The sequence below is a fragment of the Leiobunum rupestre genome, chromosome 9 (assembly GCF_980474605.1).
Source record: "Leiobunum rupestre chromosome 9, qqLeiRupe1.1.hap1, whole genome shotgun sequence".
In the NCBI taxonomy this organism is placed as follows: domain Eukaryota; kingdom Metazoa; phylum Arthropoda; class Arachnida; order Opiliones; family Sclerosomatidae; genus Leiobunum; species Leiobunum rupestre.
The window spans coordinates 46,323,742-46,346,817 of NC_143392.1; the positions used below are offsets into that span (position 1 = coordinate 46,323,742).

General features: G+C 32.4%; 1 protein-coding gene across 1 annotated transcript in view; it reads right to left on the reverse strand.

Annotated features, from left to right (window-relative positions):
• Positions 1 to 9,981: 9,981 nt before the first annotated feature.
• Positions 9,982 to 23,076, reverse strand: part of MCU (mitochondrial calcium uniporter) — a 108,646-nt gene continuing 95,551 nt past the window's right edge. Inside the window, exons 4-7 of the mRNA XM_090158167.1 lie at positions 18,100 to 18,204; positions 15,986 to 16,146; positions 15,703 to 15,906; positions 9,982 to 13,050 (exon numbers count right to left, since the gene is read on the reverse strand). Coding sequence (XP_090014293.1) covers positions 12,835 to 13,050; positions 15,703 to 15,906; positions 15,986 to 16,146; positions 18,100 to 18,204 — 686 coding nt within the window. The 3' untranslated portion in view covers positions 9,982 to 12,834. The remainder of the gene's footprint in view (positions 13,051 to 15,702; positions 15,907 to 15,985; positions 16,147 to 18,099; positions 18,205 to 23,076) is intronic.

Genomic DNA, 23,076 nt, shown 5'->3' on the forward strand with positions numbered 1-23,076 from the left:
GAAAGTTTTAGTTTTTTTATGCATATTAACATATTCGGAGATTTCTTTTAAATTATATTTTTCTCGATTCCGTTTGAAAAATAATCTTGAATAACTTAAATTCTAAGCTGAGAATTTCGTACATTATTACATTATCTTAGAAAATATTGATATTTTTAATGTATATTCATATATTTGAAACTATCTTTTAGACTTTATTTTTACAAATTATCTTTAAAAATAAAAAACGTGTACAATGTTTCATACAATATGAGGACTTTGAAGTTGGTTTTTTGATTTATTATTTTATGATATTTGTGTTGCTTCAACAAAGCGGTCTCCTTTTTAAGATCGTTAAAAAATAATTTGTAAAAAAAATCAAAGTAGAATATATTTTGAAAGAAAGCAACGAAGAAATGCTGGCCATTAAATCCAGCGGGAAAACGAGATAAAAAACAACATCACCATTTGTAGGGCTACCGCATTCTAGTAATTCCAAACAAAAATAGCATATATCGTTACGGAAAAAAAGATCAAACGTCTCTTAAATTTACGGGACAATCAACGCATGCAGAAGTAAAACATGTAAATAAAAACTTAAAAGAATTTGGCTGTACTCCAAATCATCCGAAATAATATTTTTTCGACGTAAAAAATATAAACTTACATGGAAAAAAATTTAATTGAGAAGAAATTAAATTGTTAACTAAATAAAATCTCCATTTGAGCCGAGTACAATTAATGTTTACGGATCAAATTTGCGAAATTTAATTTGGCATAACACAATTCTTGGAAATATTTTACCATTATTATTTCTTAAATAACTTTAATTTTGAGAATTTTGAGTTGAATACCATTTAGATTTTTAGCGGCAAGTATCGGTTACAGCAGGGCCGTAGGTAGGCCTTTTTCTTAAGTATGTTTCTATTATTATTTCACTCGCCCCGGGCGCAATTTTGGCAAGCCACGGCCCTGACTGGTTTGCGTAATTCTTACTTTTTCGGTCTAATTTCACTTGGAACATTGCTCATAAATGAAAGCTTATTATTTTATTTTTGAAGTCTTTAAAAGCATGAGTGTAGATATTTGACGTTTGTGAGGAGATGAGCTTTACTCCAAAACGTGAAGCATTTGTTACACTTAACAAATAGGTAAACTCCAGTTTATGTATTTATGTGCCAGACTTTGTACCAATATCGTGCTACATTAGCTGAAATGGTGCCAATAGTTTGAATTCATTTTTTAAATTAATAAATAAAATATTCTGGAATAAAATCCAAGGTAGACAAAGGACGAGTTAAAGCAATCTGAGATGACAACTTACGATAATTTTGTATAACAACAGACAATTTAATTTAATTAAATTTAATTGAAATTTAAGTTGACACAATTTGCTGCACGCAATTTGTTTTACAATTTGTCAAGAGAAAGAGATGTTGATGTTTAAATTTCAATAAAATAGAAAAATAAAATGAATTAAATGAAATAGAAAACTTAATTTCAATAAAAAATTATATTTTATTAAATAATTCGTTTTAATAAAATAGAGGAATTAAAATAAAGCTATTTGATTTAAATAAAAAAATCCGAGAGGAAATTGGTACCCTAATAACTTTTTTCTTAGTTGACCAAATGTTCGATAATAGTGATCTTTTACCATAAATATCTCGTATAAAAATTAATATTTGCAAAATATAAAATTCAGGAGCGCGCTTTCCCGTAACACACGGGTGTTTTGTAGGTTTGGTAAATTGAGTATGCGCGTAAGGATATTTGTTCCCCCTCCCGGACCCCTTCTCGTTTAAGCCCTACGTTCCTTTGGAAATGTTGTAATCCCTAAAATTTGCAATACAGCAGCGTGTTGCGGGAAAGCACGGGCTGGTTTAAGAATTGACTCAAGATCCTGTATAAATTTTCGGTTTTCAGAAAAGAAGCCCGATCGACAGAGATAGTTGTCTCGAGGGGTTTGCGGTCGATATGTCAAACTTGTCAGAAAAAGGAAGAAAACAAGCCGGCTTGAAAGTCAGCGGAGGTTAAAGATCTGCTGCGGACATTTTTTCGTAAAAGTTTTAAATATATTCGATCATACTGTCAAAGTTATACTAGGTTTTTTTTTTATAAAATTGGTTACACTAAAAACCTATTTAGGTTACGGAGTCTATGGATCTACCTAAGCCCCTTTCTTCTAAGGAAAACCTCTTTTTTCCTAATGATTAAGTGCCGTCTGGTTCTTCTATTTTTCGAGAAAAAGTATAAGTTACGTAAACGTTTGATTTAACTGTTAATCTTATTCGTACCTCTTTCATTAAAACTAACTTTAATCATTTACTTTATGTAATAGGCATTTTAATTAACACATTTGTTGGTATATTCTCAATTATTTTGCTATGAAAAATATAATAACCTATTTTTAATGTTATTTGGTATTACTTTGAGACCCAAAATCGTTTTGAAATTGAAAATCAACAAGTTGGCAAGCCAAAATATACCTCTCCTCGGAAGAGTTTTTAATTTTCAGTGTAGCGTAACTGTATCCGTGGTTCTTCGGTAGAACGCTCACCTGTCGTGCAAGAGGGCTCGGGATCGAATCCCGGCCGATTGAAAAATTATACTACACCCAATGACAAAAAGAGGGCGTTTTTGGAAAAACTATTTCCCTGATTCTAAGAAACTGCGTACGCAGTAGGGGTGTGCAAAATATTTGGTACTACCAAATTATTTGAACCAAATACCAAATCAAATAACCGGTTTGCCAAATCAAATAGTGTTTAAAACTATTTGTCAAATATTTTATTTCTTGACCAAATAATTTGATATTTGAAAATAGCTATAAAAAGTATTTGATAATATCAAATAGTTTGGTATTTGGTCAAATAGTTCCAAAATCAAATAAATAAGTCAAATAATCAATTAACCGCTAGAAGTTGTCTGGGTTTTCCCGCCAAAAATTTTAAAGTTCGCGCGCTTTGGCCATTGGCTGAACAATGGAAATATGAAAGCGAAACTAAAACACAAGCAAGAAGAATTATAAGCTGGACCAGTGTAAAAGAAACTTGGTTTTTTACTACTAGTTAGTCTATTGTTTTAGTTAAATTTATTATTATTTAAATTTATTTATGTTAAACCGGCATTAATAAATGCTTTTATTTAAATAGTTTGAGACTTAAGTTAATTAGAAAAGTTCAAGATTAAGACTTGAACAACTTACACTAATGGTAAGAAACAATTTAAAATTCCATTTCTATTAGACTTAATTGTCACTTAATACTTATAAATCTAGATAAAGGCACGGTTCACATATTTGGTTGGACGAAATTAAACCTATAAAATTAGTTATTGGATATTACAATGGAATCACTTTATAATTAATAAACTATAAATAGGTTGTATAAAAAAATATATAAAAAAGGGATGATATTATTTTTTATTGTCAGCGATGTAATTGTTAATATTGTAAGTGCTAGTATTGTTAACATTTGAGCCGAAAGCTACCTTTTTTATGACTTGGTAATAAAGTATCTGTCTTTTTAATTTCTATTACTTAAATTTTAAAACCATGGATCGTAATTTTAATATCTATAATTATAAATAGTTAAACTGAATAGTTTGATGATTAATTGATTAATGATAATTAAGATAGTTTCATTGAGTAATTGGCTTATTGTTAAATATAAATGAAATGGAGGTTAAGTTATTTTACTTATTGAAACTGGTTGTAGACAACTATTTGACACTATTTGAAAACCAAATTATTTGATATTTGATTTAGTATTTGATATTTGAATACTATTTGGTATTTGATCAAATATTTTTAACCAAATACTATTTGACCAAATTATTTGACTTTTCAAATATTTGATTTGGTATTTGATGATCTTAAAAAAAAATATTTGATATTTGATTTGGTCGCCAAAAAGGTATTTGCACACCCCTAGTACGCAGTGATTACCCTTTGCCTCGAAAATGCGAACGCGTTCGCAGGCCTGACAGACAGACCCACCCACAGACAGACAGACAGACACGGTGGTTGTATAACCCCTCCTAGGGTACAAAGTCCCCTCGGAGAGGTAAAAAGTATTAAATGTGCATACTGAACATAAAATATATAACCTTCGTCGCGAAACTTCCTTCTGCAAATGGAGGGACTTTGTCAATCTTATGTACGCTTTTTTCAGTCTGACCTAAGTAATATTGGATTGTTTAAACGACTAGACGTTCTCTGTAACCTAAGTGCGTGCTTACTTTTACCTTATTCCTTTTCGTTGTTTTTATAGCGGAAGGATAAAGCAGTTTTTGTTTTTCTTCGATGATAAATAAAATTTGTTCTTGTTCAATGTTGAGGTTTTATTCGAGGCCCCTACAGACCTTACAAAATAAAAACAATCAACAGCGCTCCAAGTGACAGAAAAGGAAGTTCTGGGATCCACCCAAGAACGTTAAACTTTACACTGCCTTCGAGCTCGGGAATATACAAACTTCAAAAACCCACCAATAATAGAGTCAAAAATATTCCGTGTAAAGCATTGGTAGCCTGGAACATCAGTCGGGATCCGACTCATCTAAAAGTAATAGTTTAATACTTACTTGATACGAGACAAGCAAAACTAAAAATTGTAGAAGCGTGTGAACGTCGTAGGCGGCGTCACAGTCGCGGTATCGACTGGGAAAAAGCTTGCCAGCGATCTATTAACCCGAAGCGGTGCTGCGGAAAAGGCCATCCCCGGTCGGAGCCATCTGCCTTTTCTACGTTACACAAAGAGAAAAGATACGTTTCTGGGGAAATGCCCCCGCTTCTCGCTGTGTGGCGCTGGCGTCGTGTTAGCTCTTTCGAGATAAAGAAACGCGCCCTAAAGAGACCGGATGTACTGTCTCTAATTGGAGGACTCGCGGCGAGGGCGCCTAAGAGGTCATCCCGGGGGCCAGAATGAATCGGAAAGCGGCGACATTTCACGCCGAATTTATCGCGGGAAATTTCTGTGGACTTTGAAACTGCTATTGGGCAGAACGTGAGATAAAGTGCTTAGAAATGAAAAGAAATTTAATTGACTTGATTCGAGGGAAATCGCTTATTTTTTTCACAACCAATACTTCAATATTTACCTAAATAAATAATTTTTCAACTCATTGTTTAAACCAACTAGCACATTTTTTTTCCATTTTGCTTTAAAAATCCAGTAAATCATTTAATCGTAAATGTTTTTTGGGGTTTTTTCAAATTTCATCTGTAGTAAATATAAAAAATAGTGGAAGTTTCAAAGTTATCAGTTGTTTACCAATTTCAATGGCACTGCATATCACTTAAAATTAAAACAAAATTACATGATTTTGGAACTAAGATAACGGTCAATTTTGAGTGATTAATAACGGGTATTACACTATCTGAATACAGGGAATGCACCTCGAGGCTGAAAGATCTGGTGGACAGTACATTAGTATTTTTAGTCTTGAACTCTTTTTACCCCAAAACGTTTAATTCGCTTGTTCCAAAGCATTAGGACTACTTTTCTACTGCTCTGAGAAGTGGAAGTAAAGCTAGTGAAATTATAAAATACTCTGCTTTTCCAGAATTTATCAGCTAAAATGGCCACAGGCACCCATTTTGAGATACATTTTTCACTTCGACTGACTATTCGTCACCAAAGAATCGGAGTTCAATGACGTGAAACGATAATAAAAATCAGCAATGCGCCGCCTTAGGCCTAAGTCATCACGCGACTTTTAAAGAATTTAATTCAGGTAGACAGGTTACAATGCGAAAGGAGGGTGGTGGCAAGCCTTCCATGGCACGTGGGCCTACAGCGCGATACACTTACTAATATCGTTAACCTCAAAAAGTTTTTATGGAAAGGGAAATTCGGGAGAAACCCTACTAACCAGGGAACTTTCAGAATGAGCTGTTCCGAGTTTTCACCCAGTGCAGTGCCACAATCTGGGTTTAACGCAGGCTCTTCTTGCTGCGATTCGTCGAAAGTCCTTTACATTCCACCATTCTTTTTCAGAAATGCAAATTTAATATTAAAAATTCGCTGATTTAATGAATTTGGTGACGAATGGGGTAATAATTGTTAGGATAATTTCGGTAGTTTGTTGTTGTCCGGTGAAAGTGCTTACTACTCCGGCACTCCACTTAACCTACTCTTCTTAACTTACTCACAGAACAGGCGACACGAAACCACCTAATATTGAGAGAACTTTTAATAATATCCTTTAACTTTCGTGGAAATTTAAAATTTTAATTTTTGCATACAAAAAATACGAAAACCTTAGAATAATAAATATCTACAATAATTACAATGAACTTGACCTTGCGAACCGTTATCTCGATATTCGAGATGGTGATATTTAGAATTGCAAACTTTGATATATTAAAAAGTTTCACCCACCTTTAAGCACCAATTACGAAAACAAATACACGTATTATTAAAACTCTTTATTATTTTATTAGTAAATAAGTAACGTATTAACCCTTGTACGAATAAGGTTAATCTGTAAGATTACAGTTTATTTTTAAATTTTAGCTTTTGGCTTTTAAAACACTTTTCAGACTCAGTTCGATCGAAATTCAACAAGAATGAATTATAATGTGTACACTTGAAACAAGATTCAATCACGCGGCTCGCATTATTATCATTCAAGAAGCTACAACTGACTAATTAACAAACCGATCTTCTCGTATCGTTAACACATTCATTAAAAAACAAGCCATGATATTTCGCTTTAAGATTTCATTTTTTTACAAATTAAATATTTTTCAAACATCAACGGATATTTTGAAATTTGTATAATAGCATTTATTTCCAAACGCGCTGTTCAAAAATAACGTAGAACACTTAATTACAAATACACATTTTTTTAAAGAAAGAGAGTGAAAAAAAAACCCCGAACGTAAACTGCTGTCTTTCGTCTTTAGTAACCGAACACTGTTTGGATGCGTCCAAGAAACGATTGTGTCATACACATTCGTTATAATAACGGCAAACAAAACCGACTTGGGATTGAATCACCTTTTCCAGCAGCGCTGGTCGTAGGGTAACGGTGCGTGGCAAATTTAAATTTTACTCAAATGTGCGTAAATTTATGATGGATTTCATTTTCGTGACAACAATTATAGAAGATCATTGAAATACATTGTGGGAAACATTTACTCAATTCCATTATTTCATAGAACCTCATAAATGCACGAAGTATTACGCGCCTTTCGAAAGATTAAACCGGAGATTGGAGACGGAATTAGGAGGTCCTTCAATATTCATATTCAATGATACAGACATAAAATGACATCTCTTAAAATTTAACTGGGAAGATGCAAGTTAGGGTACGCGAAACTTAATGACGAACAGGCAGACAGCAATTCAGATTCGTACGAATATAAAAGATCCAAGTAATGCTAATTAGATTTAATATAAACTATTTGAAAAGACGTTTGGCCTAATATTTGGTATATAAATGGAAGATATGATATATACTTTAATATGAAATTTTATAGACAGGGTACAAGGAGCATATATTATCATAAGAGTGAGATGATATTTTTTTAAAGTAGTATGAGTGAAAATTTTATTTTATTTTGTAAATTTCATTCTTTTTCGTCTAACTCAGATATGCCTCAAAATCTCGATAATAAAGGTACCAGGAATTTATATATTTAATAGTTAGTTTCAAGTCCAAGGTTTCTTGATATATTTACGTTAATTTTAAAGACAAACATAAAATAAATTATTTTAACCCGTGATAATTCATTTTTTAATAAAATGGTTCAACCGGAAAGAATAAAATGTATTATAAATAACACAAAATAATCGATAATGTAAGGATAATTGAGTTGACACTTGATATATAAATTAGCTAGAATCGCAATCCAGTTGCCATTAGCTCGAATTCCTAGTGACGAAATATATAAATTCTTCACGGTACCAATGCTGCACGCAATTATGTCAAATATTTGATACATTTGGCCTCAAACGTTCGTGAAAGTGTTTTCCTCGAATTACACAATGAATATAAATTACAAAAGAGTCAATGCTATTCTATATTCTAGAATTGAAAAAGCTCATTGAGTTTTATATGTATATACCTTTTACAATAGAAACAGTTAAGCCGCAACCACAAGCATATAATCACTACATGTAGTACACTTGCTCCCGTGACAAGGCACATTTCAGTAGGGAACGAAACGGTCACAAACTAAACAATAAATTGACTTCAGTTTAGAGGGCATTTGTGTTTTGAGGAAGACCTATTTTCTCCTTCAATTTAGTCTTAACAGCTATGACATCACTCGTGTAGTTTTAGCAGCGATAGCCGTAACGGATCAAATTGTTTTTCAACGGAGATATAACACGGGTGACGTCATCTGACCTCGGTATTGAATTTTAAGTCTACGCGATCTAGATGCGGATGTGTGTTAGGAAAAGGCTTCAACTGTAATGGTAAATATTTAGATAATTTAAACACAGTGAGATCTCTTATCTATTGTGGTTGTTGGGAAATTATTTAGATAGTTTATGTCCTGGTATGTTAATAACTTATAAATCCGTGACTCAAACACAACGAAAACTGAGTCAGATGAGTTACCGAAGTCGATGAAGCAAATTAAAATAAGATTAGCTTTCAATGAACAAACCTCTTAGTCACAGGTCTTTGGCCACTCAAATCGTAACCAATTTTTTTTAAAACTCAGTCACTTTCTTAACTTCTTTATTAATCAGATCTCGTTAAGTTTAGTTAGCTTAGTTTCACAGCACTTTCAAATAATTTACCAATACACAGGTTCCTTTTTAATTTCCGACTTTGGGAACTTTCAATATTACTTGAAAGCACAAGCCGCAGAGAAGAAGTCTAGACTGGAAAGGCATTAACTGGCCATTAAAAGTGAGTAATTAATAACTAAAGCAAAATTATTACTTTTCGGGATTTAATTTAATTTGCATATTGGATCGGTACGTGATTTAACTCGGTTCTACGTCTCTCAATTTTTATGCATTTGTAAAATTCAAAACCAAAAAAAAATCGGTTAAGGGGGAAGAATACCGTAAGAGCCTCTTTTTCGTTCAAGCTGAACGTTTCCGTTTTAACAATTACATAATTAAATTATATTTTTATTAATAAGCTGAACCTTCCTCTAGTGCTTAAAATAATTTTGATAATTATAATATTAATAGTTAACGAGATATAAGGTCCTAACTAAAGGGTAATTTGGGCACTTGCCCAACTTGTTTAGCTCCGGGGGTCCGAGTTAAAACATAATAACTTAATTACTTTTAAATTAAAAATTGTCAAAATTATTTTAGTCACTGAGCAAGAGGCTGTTCTTTACTTAAATATTAATTTTTAAGTTAAAATACAAAATTAGAAGAGTTCAGCTTGAAATAGCCCGAAAGTAGACAATGGCCACTGTAGTTTTCCACCTTAATAAAAAAAAACATCACTGTTAAAAACAATTTCCCAACACACACCATTTTGAAATACTATAAAAGGAACAAGTAACGAAACTATAATATTTCCATTTGGTTAATACTCGAAACCAAATTGTGCGCTTTCAAAAATGCGAAGGAAGTTAATATGTGGGAGGCTGAAGCTTAAATATTTAATATAAGCGATATGGTTAAAATTTTTAAATATATAATGCAAAGATATTATAATCATTTTATTTGAATTTTCATTTCAATCTATTCCTCAGTACGTGTTAAACAAGCTGGTACAAATTATATTCTTGACTTATTTAATAATAATAATAATAATAATAAATAATTATTTAATAATAATAATACATAATTATTTAATAATAATAATAAATAATTACTTAATAATAATAAATAATTACTTAATAATAATAAATAATTACTTAATAATAATAAATAATTACTTAATAATAATAATAAATAATAATTAAATAATAATAATAATAAATAATTATTTAATAATAATAACAATTATTTACTTAATAATATGTAAAAAATTTAAGTAAAGTAGAGAAACGCTATAGGAAATACGAGAAGCAAATAACACGTTGAAAACCTATCGGGGTTATCCACCTACATTTGAGGTTTTGTTCAGTCTACAGAATTTTATATATTAGTTAACCGATAGTTTTATATTAATTAAAGGTTTTAAATTAATTGAAAATTTTAATTACGTAAATCGGTCCATTACTTCAATTTATCTTCGATCAATATTGCACTATGTAATTGATAAGCTATATTTTCTCATTTAATATTTAAGTTTTCTTTGAATTTAACAATAAACAAAATTTTTTAATGGATCACTTGATTTAAGATAGAGCCCACAATGTTACGTTCTTTAACATATGAAAGATTTGGAATCACGTTTTATAAACCAAAGATTATAGACTCAACTACCTCAAGCTTCAAAATATAACTTTATAGAGTAGCGATAAGAACACAGTCTTTGGCTTAACATACGTTTTTCAACATTTTAAATTAGTTTTCCCTGTTGTAAGAAACCAACTCACAATTTGCTTAGAAGAAAGGAAACATTTAGTGAATGGTCCTTAGCGGTTTGATTTTAATACTTTTAGTTACACTAGATGGCGCCAGTTTAAACATTTTTGGCGGAATGGTCATCAATACTTACTAATTTGTTAAACAGAAGCGTAACATAAAATTGTTTTCAATGGTTTTAAGATAATTTAATATTTTTACTGGCGCCATCCGGTAAGACGTATATTAGAAAATATCGCCTTCTACTGGCACTACGCCTGTATCAATCTATAAAATAAATAACTACTGGCGACTTTACCTCCAAAACAATCCTCAATTGCGAACAAATAAGTACAGAATGTTTACATGATGTTTTTTTTTGCATGTTCAGGTTTACATTGATAGATAAAAATATAAGGGATTTTGCTGGCATAGATCGATCATAAAGTTTGCTTTTTATAATTAATACTTAAAAATTGCATTTGGATTCGACAAAACTGGCCAACAATAAAAAAGCGTGAAAATATGCTCATGACTATAGGTTGTTTAGGAGTCACGCGAAAGATTCAAAATGACAATTCCTACGTTTTCTCTTTGACTTGATTGTCTACAGTTACAGACACTAGTGAAGACGAGGCAAGTCTAGAACTATAAGTAGAAATTTACTTAAAATTCAAACATTTCGGCACCTTTCAACTTGAGGCAACTACCTTGCCTTCTGAAGCTTTCATAAATGATGACAACCACTACAATATCACTAGGAAATAAAATATTTCATTAAGTACTGATTGTACGTTACTGCATAAAAACGAACACGTCTTTAACCTACTAATATGTCTATTGGATTTATGCGCTTTTTCGCTCAGCAGCCTTTTTCATTATTTCGTACGATTTCATTCACGAAGGGATTAGTTCAATTTCTAAAAAAGGGAAGTGTCAAACTTTTCGAAATATCGACGAACTGGCGATTAAAAAGTTAAAAAAACATTTTCATTTAATTTCCAAATATGTTTCAAACCTCTCTTTCGGTGTAAATCTGAATCGCCATAAAACCAAAGTCATTTTATTTTAAATGTAAACCTCTCCTCAGAGCGACTGGGCGGAAGAAGCAAAAACTAATTTACTACTACTTCAAGCGGCGACGGAGTAGCAATGGTTACAGTGTAATCGCGGGACATAAGTTGTTGGTTGTCAAAATTTCAGAAGTGGTACGGTAATCTTAAAAACGTCGATTTTGGACAGAAAATTAAGTTCTTCATCGTCTACACCCTAATTTTACTCGTTAAATTTTGGCACTTCCCCTTTAAAATCAAAGTTTACATAGACCGAAAAAACATCTAGCTTAGCTTTTGATATTTGTAGAACATCACTGAGAAGGATTAAAACTCAATTAAGGAAATATTCAATTTAAGTACAAGGAAAAGGAATTCGAATCACAAAGCATCTCCAATTTTTCACAAATAGAAAAGAGCGATACCTTAATTCCAGTGTAAATAAATACAATTTTGGGTTTAAGAATTTTTTAAATCATAATAAATAATTACGTTGTAACTTCATTTCATAATTTAAATAAGATCACTTCCCGATGCTAATAGAAGAATAGGTCAAAAACTGAGCTTTCATCAGTTGTTTCTTAGCTTACGTCTGCAATTATACTGATTAAATAGAACTATGTACAAACATTACTGTTCCAATATACCAATTGAAAATTTGCTCAATTTATAATTGTAGTAAATGTTTCAGTATCTACGAATTAATAATTAATGAACAGATAAATTTCCATAAAATTACAAATTACCATAACTATTTATGCAGTTTGTGCAAAATAACCTTAGAAAATGTACTAAAACGGAGGTTCAATTAATAAACATAATTAAACGCGAAATTTGTAAAATTGAATTTCGGAGGATAACCTGTACCTAACCCTGAGAAGCTTTCAAAGTAGTAAAGTACATAATCGTGTTATAATAAATTGTATACCAACTAGTATCTACCATACCTTGTAGTAGCATATATGAAATGCCCAAACTTGAATTTGTTTATATAAAATGTTATCTGTACAATTATGAAGATGAGCGCATGCACAAAACCGAACGAATCGGTTATTTTGTCAATTCCTAATTACCCTTTGTTATTTTAAATTACACCAAATTAGTAAGAAATCTTTTGAGTTGGTAGGTAAATAAAAAATTAAAGGTTTTTTAGAAATGATACTTTCGATAAACAAAAATTAAAATATAAACTGGTGTTAACATTAAGTAAACAATCCGAGAACAAAAAACAAAAATTGTTAGGATACTGATATTGTAAGAGAAACGATTAAAGAAGGCCTATGTATAGCTATAACGTTATGGAGATAAAAGAATTCAAAGCTATATAACAATTAATTCGATTGAATATGGCGCTATGTAATTGGCTACGTAATCTGTTTCGAAATTGTCGAGTCATTGGTTAACTCTTTGATTGGCAAATGCAGCTGAAGGGGGTCCCTGAGCCTCCTCAGTTCGGACTCCACCCGCGCCACGGCTTCCTTCAGTTGATTGTACTCGTGAACGTCCAAACCACCTTTTTGGGCACGTTTGTGAAAGGCAAAAAGCATTTGACGATCTCGTACTGCCGGAAGGTAATATTCCTGCAAGGAGACAAAAACAAATTTCAAATTTTAGTAACTGGGATGTAGTTTAATCGGAAAATTATTGCTACAATATGTATTAATACGCGTTAACTCCAAAACTTTACAGAAAATTTTCCTATAGGCGCTTCAATAAATGCCGCTCTCATTTTCTTTCCTCCCAAACGCGCATGCGTGGGACACTGAATAAAGTAGTCACGTGCTAACGTTACAAATAAAATAGCGTGCACGCTTTTTTCTCGATTCCGAAAGCACGCGCGCGAAATTGCACGAGCCCTTCAATATTGAAATTAGGGTTGTTAATTTTCCGGAAAAATAAAATGCGGAAAAATTTCCAGAAAATTTTCCGAATTGCGGAAAATTTTCCGCAAATCGGAAAAATAAAAAATTTAAACATAAATTACTTTTCAAGGGTTTTTAATGTTTTAAACTTTTTATCGATTTAAAATGACTAATATCAGTAAACATACTACAAAACATTAATAGTGTTACATTTCAACCAGTTTAAACTAGTCTGTAGGTTTAGTTTTACTTTTAGATTAGAAAAATTGAGGTGAAAATGCCGCTTTATTTAAATTTGCAAACAATATATTAGACAAATCATGGAATGAAAACGTTTTTAATATTTTTCGGAAAAATACGGAAAATTTTCCGGAAAAAAGGGCTCGGTAATTTTCCGGAAAATTTTCCAACTTACAACACTAATTGAAATATTAAGCAGCAAGCGATTTAATAACTACTTCTAGGCCAATCGCTGAACAGGTTTTATTTAAGCGTCTATTGGGACCATATTTCCAACGTATAGTCACATACAATCTAATTTTTTTTTAAATACTTCTGCGTAGAACTACATTGTACAACAGTTATCACGGTACGCAGATTTAGAGGCCAAATGTTTTAGCTCGGCTTATTCAGTCAGCTAAGGAATTAGTTCATAAAAGTGGAATGCATGAAAAGACCGATTTTTAATGAAATAAAAATGTCTTCATGGCGTCCAAGACTAAATTATTAAGGTATAAATATAAGACTTGATAATTTAATCTTGTACGACATGCAGGATTGCAAGTATCAGAGTAATTCCATGACAAATGGTCACAGCATGTCAACCCTACATCAACCGATTTGGTTCAAATTTTATATAAAGGGTTTTCAATACCGTAGAAAATGAATTCTCGATTATTTTTTCTGGTGTGAAATTCATAATTAAATATCTCGAGATCTAGAAACATAATTTTGGGATTTTAACATTTTTAGATAAATCACGGGCAGGGAATTCGAAAATGACCATTATTTTGAAATTAAAAGTTCTGTTAAAGCCAAAGGTCAAAGTTCAAAATGTTTGATCTTTAATATTGACCATTAAAATTTGTCCATTTTTTTTGTTTAATGATGTAAAACGAACGTTTTAATAGCTTCAAAATGGCGTAGTAAATTTGAAAATCGGTTGAAAACTCGTCATTTTATATCTCACTGAACGTTAAGGGTCAAGGTCATTTTGAAAGATTTCGACCTGCCGTATCTCCGAAACCGCTGATCCGATTAAAAAGATAACCGAGAATTCATTTGTTACGGTATTAAAAACCCCCTATACAAAATTTGAACCAAATCGGTGAGGTAGGAATGACATGCTGTGACCATTTGTCATTGAATTACTCATACCTTATCGAAGTACGACTTTACTTTATATTTCTTGTGGTAGCTTCACTATTTTTATTAACCGCGTGTTCATTTAAATAATGTGTACTTTTTAATATTAATCTAAATATCTTGTTTAGAGATTCTGATCCTTTAAATACTTTACCAAAGTACAACAAATTGAGACTTGGTAAGTACCGGAATGTCGAGACTTGTAGTCGAATGATTTCATTTTAAGAAATTGAGTGTCCTGATTACGCTCGGATCTTAGGCTTTTATCAAACGCCGACTTTTGGAAGGCAGCCAGAGCCTTCAGGAATAAGTCGCTTGGAAGTTGAAAACCAAGAAAAAGGACTTAGCAGAAACTAGTGCCAAGAATTAATTTCTTAAATTATTTTGGAAGTCATTGATGCATTGCGTTGGTCAAGTAAAGCTAACTTCGCCGCTAGAGAGTGTAGTTTCATACTCTTTATGTACGTCACTATTAGTTCTCTCCATGAACTAAATACATATTTTATAATTTATTTGTATCTGACCCTTAATTAGTTTTGGCCGAGAAAGGCCTTTTTACAACAATTAAATTCTGCTCTAATCTACGCCACTATATTTGTCATTTTTAAAATGTTTGCTAGAAACCATTCCTTTAAGTATTGCAAGTTTCCCTCGGCGCGTCTTGCAGATATTAAAGATTAAAAATGTGTAAATAAATAATTACCAAACTAAAGGGAAACAGTTTTATTTGGCTATACCGGGCAGTGTTACCATCGTTCAAATGAAGTAAATATTTTGAAGATAATTTATTATTTTAATTAACTAGATAGTTTCTAATTAGTTCTGGACAATTAATGTGATTTATTTATTTAGATATTTTAGTTTCTACGTAAACTTGCTTCCAAACGGTAAAACCAATAAGAGGGTGCGATAAAAGGGTGGTTAAGTTGATAATTTCTGGGACCAAATATTCCAGAAAAATTTATATAATAAAAAATATTGTAGCGAGTCTAATGGCGTTCTTACCTGACGGGTTAGAACGTAGTAGGCATACATGGCCATCGTGGTCCCATAAGTAATGAAGTACGTGACTGGCTCCATAATATCCCAGGAGTATTCCCACCATGTTAATCGAGCCAGAACTCCGAACTGCGCTCCCATCAGCGTCAGACCCACCCAAATCAAGTACGTCGTGCGTTTATTGGCCGCCTCCATCAAAGAATCCTTTTTCTATGGACCGACAAAAATATGGCAAACCAATTACGTCTTCGTCTACTTTTGGAAACCATATCAAGGGATGAGAAAGCACCTTTTCCATTGGTTCCAACTTCTTCTTCAACTCTTCGAGTTCCGTGTAGAGCAGCCTTTCTTGGTCGAGCTGGTACTCGCCGACTTGTAGGACTTCGTACAATTTGGCAACATGGGCTTTCACGTCCGACAGCTTCTGAAGTTCTTCGGAGGTAATTCTTCCTGAGAATTAGACGTTACCACACTTACAACGGATAATTTAGCACTGAGAAGGGAATTATTTTAGATCTACAATCATTAGGTTGAACCAAATTATAACCAGCCCGAGGGAAATAAGAACGCGGAGGATTTGAAACAATCGACATAAGACGTCTTGTATGAAAAATGTTCAAAATAATTAAATATTTAAATTGCTTAAATGTTTGCAACAAATCCTACTGCAAATTAACACGTTCAAATTCACATCACAAAAGAAAATATCGGGGATAAAACACGCCAAACTTTCTAAGCCCTCCAAATATGGAAATTCTCCATTTGAAAATTTTTAGATCATTAATAAAATCTATCATTTTATTTTTTTTTGCAAGGCTCATAAATTTGCCTGAAAAAAAAATCAATAATTTCGCATTAACTCCTTTTTCTTTTGAAATATCTCAAGAATGTATGGCATTTCCAATAAGGACATTAGAAACAATTCTGACCATCTAGCTTTGCTATGAAAACTAGGTGGTTTCTAGCGACCTGACTCTGAAGCGAACGAACTTCTTGGAACTATATTTTTACCTCTCCGAGGGGACTTTGTACCCTAGGAGGGGTTATACAATCCCCGTGTCTGTCTGTCTGTCAGGCCTGCGAACGCGTTCGCATTTTCGGGGCAAAGGGTAATCACTGCGTACCCAGTTTCTTAGAATCAGGGAAAAGGTTTTTCCAAAAGCGCCCTCTTTTTGTCATTTGGTGTAGTATATCTTTTTAATCGGCCGGGATTCGATCCCGAGCCCTCTTGCACGACAGGTGAGCGTTCTACCGCAGAACCACGGATACAGTTACGCTTCACTGAAAATTAAAAACTCTTCCGAGGAGAGGTATATTTTGGCTTGCCAACTTGTTACGAGATGCGATTGATATTCGAAATTAAATACTTGATCAGAGTACGTGATATTTGTACTCCATAGACAATTTGATTCAAGCAATCGAAGCTTCCCATAGACAAACTTGTTTTAAACGTAAAAAGCTATTTTCTCAAAAAACAGAAGGAATTTTAAACATTGATAATGCTGGTTAGATCTAGTAACGTTTGAAATATAATTACAATCGGTTAAATTTCACCAAGAATGTACTCGGACTTCTGGAGAATAGTTTTGTTGAGACGTCATGGTCGAATCATTATCTGGCACGATTGAGGGGGAGGGGAGGAAAAACGTCACCGACGTCTGCTTCAGTCGCGTCTATAGAAGTCAGTTTTAGGGGACAAATGATGTTCCTGACTGATTTTATTTTAAGGGGGTAAAAGCCTTTTGTTAAACAACGGGGCTGATTGGGACCTTATTGCTTGAACTATATATGGCTACGACGCTGAGAAAAATTAAGCATTTTCAGGGCCCCCACTCAAATCTTCAGTTTTATTATAGGAAAAATAGGATAATATTACTAAAAATATAGGATTTTAAAGGACTATTTTTCAAAATTATAGGATTTTGTAGCACTATTTTTAAAAATTATAGGATTTTATAGGACTATATATGCTATTTAATTTTCTAACTTTATTCATTTCAAAACAAAATCTCTATTTAGTGAAATAAATCTTTGATTTTCACTTAAAAAATAGAAACTATTTAACCATTTTAGCACAAAATTATACTTTTAGCTAACCATGTTAACAATAATAAAAGTATAGACAAGAATGACTTTGTATAAGAAATTATCATATAGCTAAATCTAGCAATTTAAGTGAGTGGCCGGATTTGAAACGGGCCAAAAATCAAAATTATAGCATTTTATAGGAATTTTTGGGGATTTTGATAAAAATATAGGATGTTATAGGACATTTTTGAAAATATAAGATTTTATAAGATTTATAGGACCTCTGGGGGTCCTGCATTTTAGTAAGCTGTAAGGAAGCTTAGCTTCAATGACGTTTTTAATGAGAAGGAATTAGGTAAATGAATCATGCGTTACCTGTTTCGGGTGGGCTAACGAAGTAAGTTAAATTGTTAATAACAAGATGGAAATCTTCTTGCATGAGACTCTCGATGTTTGTCGATGAAGCGATTCTAACTCCGTCTGCAAAATGATAAACAAACAATCGGGTTAAATTTATTTTATATATAAAAAGATCTAATGCTGGTATTTGCATTTATGTTATACATAGTTTGCATCCCTACGTCATCAAGGACGCAGTTCCAAGTATAGATATATGCACCAAGAATAAATATGTAATTTACTCAAGAATGAACGGTACGATGTCGCCATTTTGCTGGTGTAGATTTCTCAGTAAAACGCCAGGATTAACAGTTTCAATCATCTGTTTGTCGATTTTAATTATTTTTAAATGGTTAAGAATTAATTTTCACGTTAAAAATGGTTAACTGCCTAGTTAAAATTGTTCGAGTAGTTCCATTAAAAAGGGAGACCGAAAATTGTCATTTTATTCAATACCGAAGGTAATTGTAAAAGAGATCACCACAAAGGCCTAATTTGATAAACTTTGCTAACTTCTTTTCTTAGATATTCCTGTCGTTAATTGCTATTATATTTAAATAACACGGGTTTAAAATCCTATCTGGGTTTTTTTAAGGCCCTTAACGATATTAATTTAAATATTTGAAAGTATAAATCTAATTTTCGTACGTTTTGTCGCTTTGATGACATGACCAAAAAATGGCTACCTATTTGGTAGCTATGCGCGAAATGGTTTGAAATTTTCACTCCACTCCTGGTTTCCAAGTAGACCATAGGCCCCTTCCTTAGCTGCAAACTATGTATTTAAAAAATCTATTTACTTGAACTAAAGTAGGTTTTAATTGCTTTTTAATATACAACCATGGTAATTTATACTGAAATTCTTCACATATTATTTTATGGCGATCGCTATACAGTCAGAAAACTTTAATGCTCTGGCATCCGTTGAAACTTAACGTTAAAATAATTCTATCAAAAGTCCAAATTTCAGCCAGAGATTCCAACAGTAGATAGGTTTCGCCATTTTGGGGCTCATCAGTACTGTGTAGGATCTCTGGCTCTACTCAGAAAGAACTGCCGATATCAGTAAACTAATATACAACCAGGGTGCCCTATATGTGAGCGGCCCTAGCCAATTTTTAGTGAAATTCTTCACATATTATTGCATGGCGGTCGCTATACAGCAGACAACTTTTCATGGTTTTATATATCTTTTTGCTCAAAAACGTTATGGATAATCTGCATAAATTGGTAATATAAACTATAATTATTTTAACCTAAATTAACTTTTTCCCGCGTTTTCATTGCAACCGTATGGAACGCCAAACCGGAAAAAACTGAATTAAAACACAAAATTATAGTAAAGAGCACTATAGTATAGTAGAAACGTCAGCTATAATGTAGGAGGGAGCACTATAATATAGTATGCCACGTGAAACCGGGAAAAAACTTTGTTATAGTATGGCACGTGAAACCGGGAAAAAACTCTTTGTTATAGTAGAAAATTAATCTATAATATGGTAGAAAAATGCATTTATAATATGTTAGGAAATTCAACCATAATAGAGTAGAAAAAAAGCTTCTATAAAATAGTAGGAAGAGTGCTTCTATCATCTATATTATGGTAGAAAAATCATTAATAATACGGTAGAAAAATCATTAATAATACGGTAGAAAAATCATTAATAAAACGGTAGAAAAATGATTTATAATATGGTAGAAAAATAATCTAAACAGAACGCTTCTACTATATTTTAGATTATTTTTCTACCATATTATAAATCATTTTTCTACCGTATTATAGATTATTTTTCTACCGTTTAATAGGTTATTTTTCTACCATATTATAGAAGCATTTTTTTCTATTTTATTATGGTTGAATTTCCTACCATATTATAGATTAATTTTCTACTATATTATAGATCAATTTTTGTACCATATTATAGATTAATTTTCTACTATATTATAGATAAATTTTTCTACCATATTATAGATTAATTCTCTACTATAATAAATAGTGTTTTCCGGTTTGGCGTTCCATACAACCGTAACTATTTTCGTACATATATAATCACTATAAAGAAAGTCAATATTAATTACGATTTAAATTAATAGTTTCTTTTAAAACCCGTTTGATTTAAGTGACACTACCCTAGCCTAATTTTAGCCCACCTTAAGAGATTTAACTACGCATATAAGGGAAACATTGCGTAGCATGTAATATTTGTATTATTGATCTCAAAGACAATGTTTTGAGCTTTTCGCTCGCCAAAATCGATGACCCTAGGAATTCGCCTCTGATAATCTGCAAATATATTATACACGCTTACTCCGTTCCACGCGGAAGTCATTGAAATTCTAGAAAATAATTTAAAATTCGAACTTCTATAAACTTTCAGTTTCTTTACAATTAATTATTTATTGAGTAAAACGAATGCAAAATTGTAAAGCTCAATTTATGATTCAAAGATGTCTTTGAATGAAGGCTAATATAATAATATGAAATAAAAATATTGCACAAAATTATTTTTTAAATATAAATTGGTTTCTTAAAATTCCTATTAAAGTTGAAATCGGAGGGGCGTGGTGATGCTTACATATCCTCTGTTACTCGGCTCCATTAAGTTGGCCCCCCCTCTCTACAATTTTAAAAACTTTCATTTGCGATCGAATGCGACCTCGATGCGACGTTATGCGAAACTAAAAAAAAAAGATGCGACATAATTGTTAAGTTGGAATAATTAAAACAAAAGGGGGGGCTAACTTAATGACAGCCCCCCCACTTTCAACTATCAACCCGGAAACACAACCAATAGAATGCGAACTCAATGCGACGTTATGCGACACCCTTACTTTCGAATGCGACATCTTAGTTAACGAGATAATCGCTTTCGTACGTGGGGGGGCTAACTTAACGGGAGCCCCCCTATAACAGTTGAGGCCTCCAAACACCATTATTCGATTGCGACGTTATGCGACACCCTTACTTTCGAATGCGACATCTTAGTTAACGAGATAATCGCTATCGTAAGTGGGGGGGCTAACTTAACGTGAGCCCCACTATAACAGTTGAGGCCTCCAAACACCTTTATTCGATTGCGACCTCAATGCGACGTTATGCGACACCCTTACTTTCGAATGCGACATCTTAGTTAACGAGATAATCGCTAACTATAAAAAATAATTAAAAAACGACCGCTTTATGTTTTTAGCGTGGTTTTCGCTTGACGATTCCCCTGCAATATTACGAGATTATAAAGAACAATCTAAAATAAAATAGTGGATATTACTTTAAATTTAAATTGGGGCCCAGTTATTAACTGTTAGAAGGCCCAGAAAGTTGATATGGTGAAACCCCAACCCCCCTGGAAGTTGGGCCAAATTTGTATATAAAAATACTTGAAACATTTTAAAATACTATCACCACCTCTGGTTGCCCGTTTTTTGTGACAAACAAATTTATTCCGTTAGCCACAATAATGTTGTAACTTTACAATGCCTTTAATTAAATCGCTATTTAAAAAATGAACCAGGCTTAAATGAAAAACTCATTCGCATTCATTTAAAATGAGGTCGCATTCATTTAAAATAGGGTCACATTCATTTAAAATGAGGTCGCATTCATATATATTGATGTCGCATTCATTAATATTGATGTCGCATTCATTTATATTGATGTCGCATTCATTTATATTGATGTCGCATTCATTTATATTGATGTCGCATTCATTTATATTGATGTCGCATTCACTTAAAATGATGTCCCATTCATTAAAATTATGTCTCAAGCAGTCACCCAGATGTCGCTATCAAAAAGAGATGATTCGTAATCATACGCAGTCGCTACTATCAGTTTTCTTGAATAAAACTATCGCTTTTAAAACATAAATGGAGTGCATTTAGTAGTCAGTTTCACAGGTATGAAATATTGTCACAATTAATAAAGGTGTTGTCGCATTAGTCCACGTTAAAAACATAATTAAATTTTTTTTCAATTTTTAATATTCTGAGGCTACCAATAAATTACTGACTTTACCTAATTTGTTGAATTCGTGTAAAACAGTGTTGCATTAATTTGATTGCCGTCTCCTTAGATTGTTTTTTTTTCCTAAATCTGATAAAAAAATTCTGGTTAGGAAATACTCTTTCTATGGATGTCGCATTTGAAAAAACGATTGTCGCGTTAATTAGCGTTACACTCGCAATTTTTTTTTAAACTTTTTTATTATATTTCGGGGGCTGCCGTTAAACTAGCCCCCTTTTTTATCTATTATTGGTCATATTCCAATCTGGTTAGGAAGAACTATTTTTATTGATGTCGCATTTGGATAAATGGTTGTCGCATTGGTCCGCGTTGACCACTTCATTTTTTTATATAACTTATTTTTTTATATTTCGGGAGGCTGCCATTAAATTAGCCCCCTTTTTTCATTTGTCTATTATCTCATAACCTAATTTGTCGCATTCGTTAAAAATAGTGTCGCATTAATTCGCATTGACGTCTCTTTATATTAAGGTTAATTAAAATTATGAATTAATATGGGGGGTTAAGTTAGCCCGCCCACTTTCTCTATTAATTTTCTCATAAACTATTTTTTCGAAATCAAAGTTATATCTGTCGCATTTCTTCGCATTGATATGTAGTGGCTATGATATTCTGTCCTGGTTGAATAACGAAATTATGGGGACTGACGTTAATTTAGCATTTTGTCGCATTGTGGGTGCATAAAATTGATAGAGAAATTTTCTGGGAAATCAACTTAATCGACCCCGGAAACACTCCAATCGAAAGGGAAGCAATGCGACAGCTTCGTTCACGAGATAATTTAACTAAACTAACTTGAAATCAATTATTAATTTACAAAATCGTATAATAAGAATATGTCTTAAGAAGCCATGGTAGTATTCCACCAAAAAACTATACAATTAATTTAATGTTTTTAGTTTTAAACATTTATATATTATGTCTGTCAT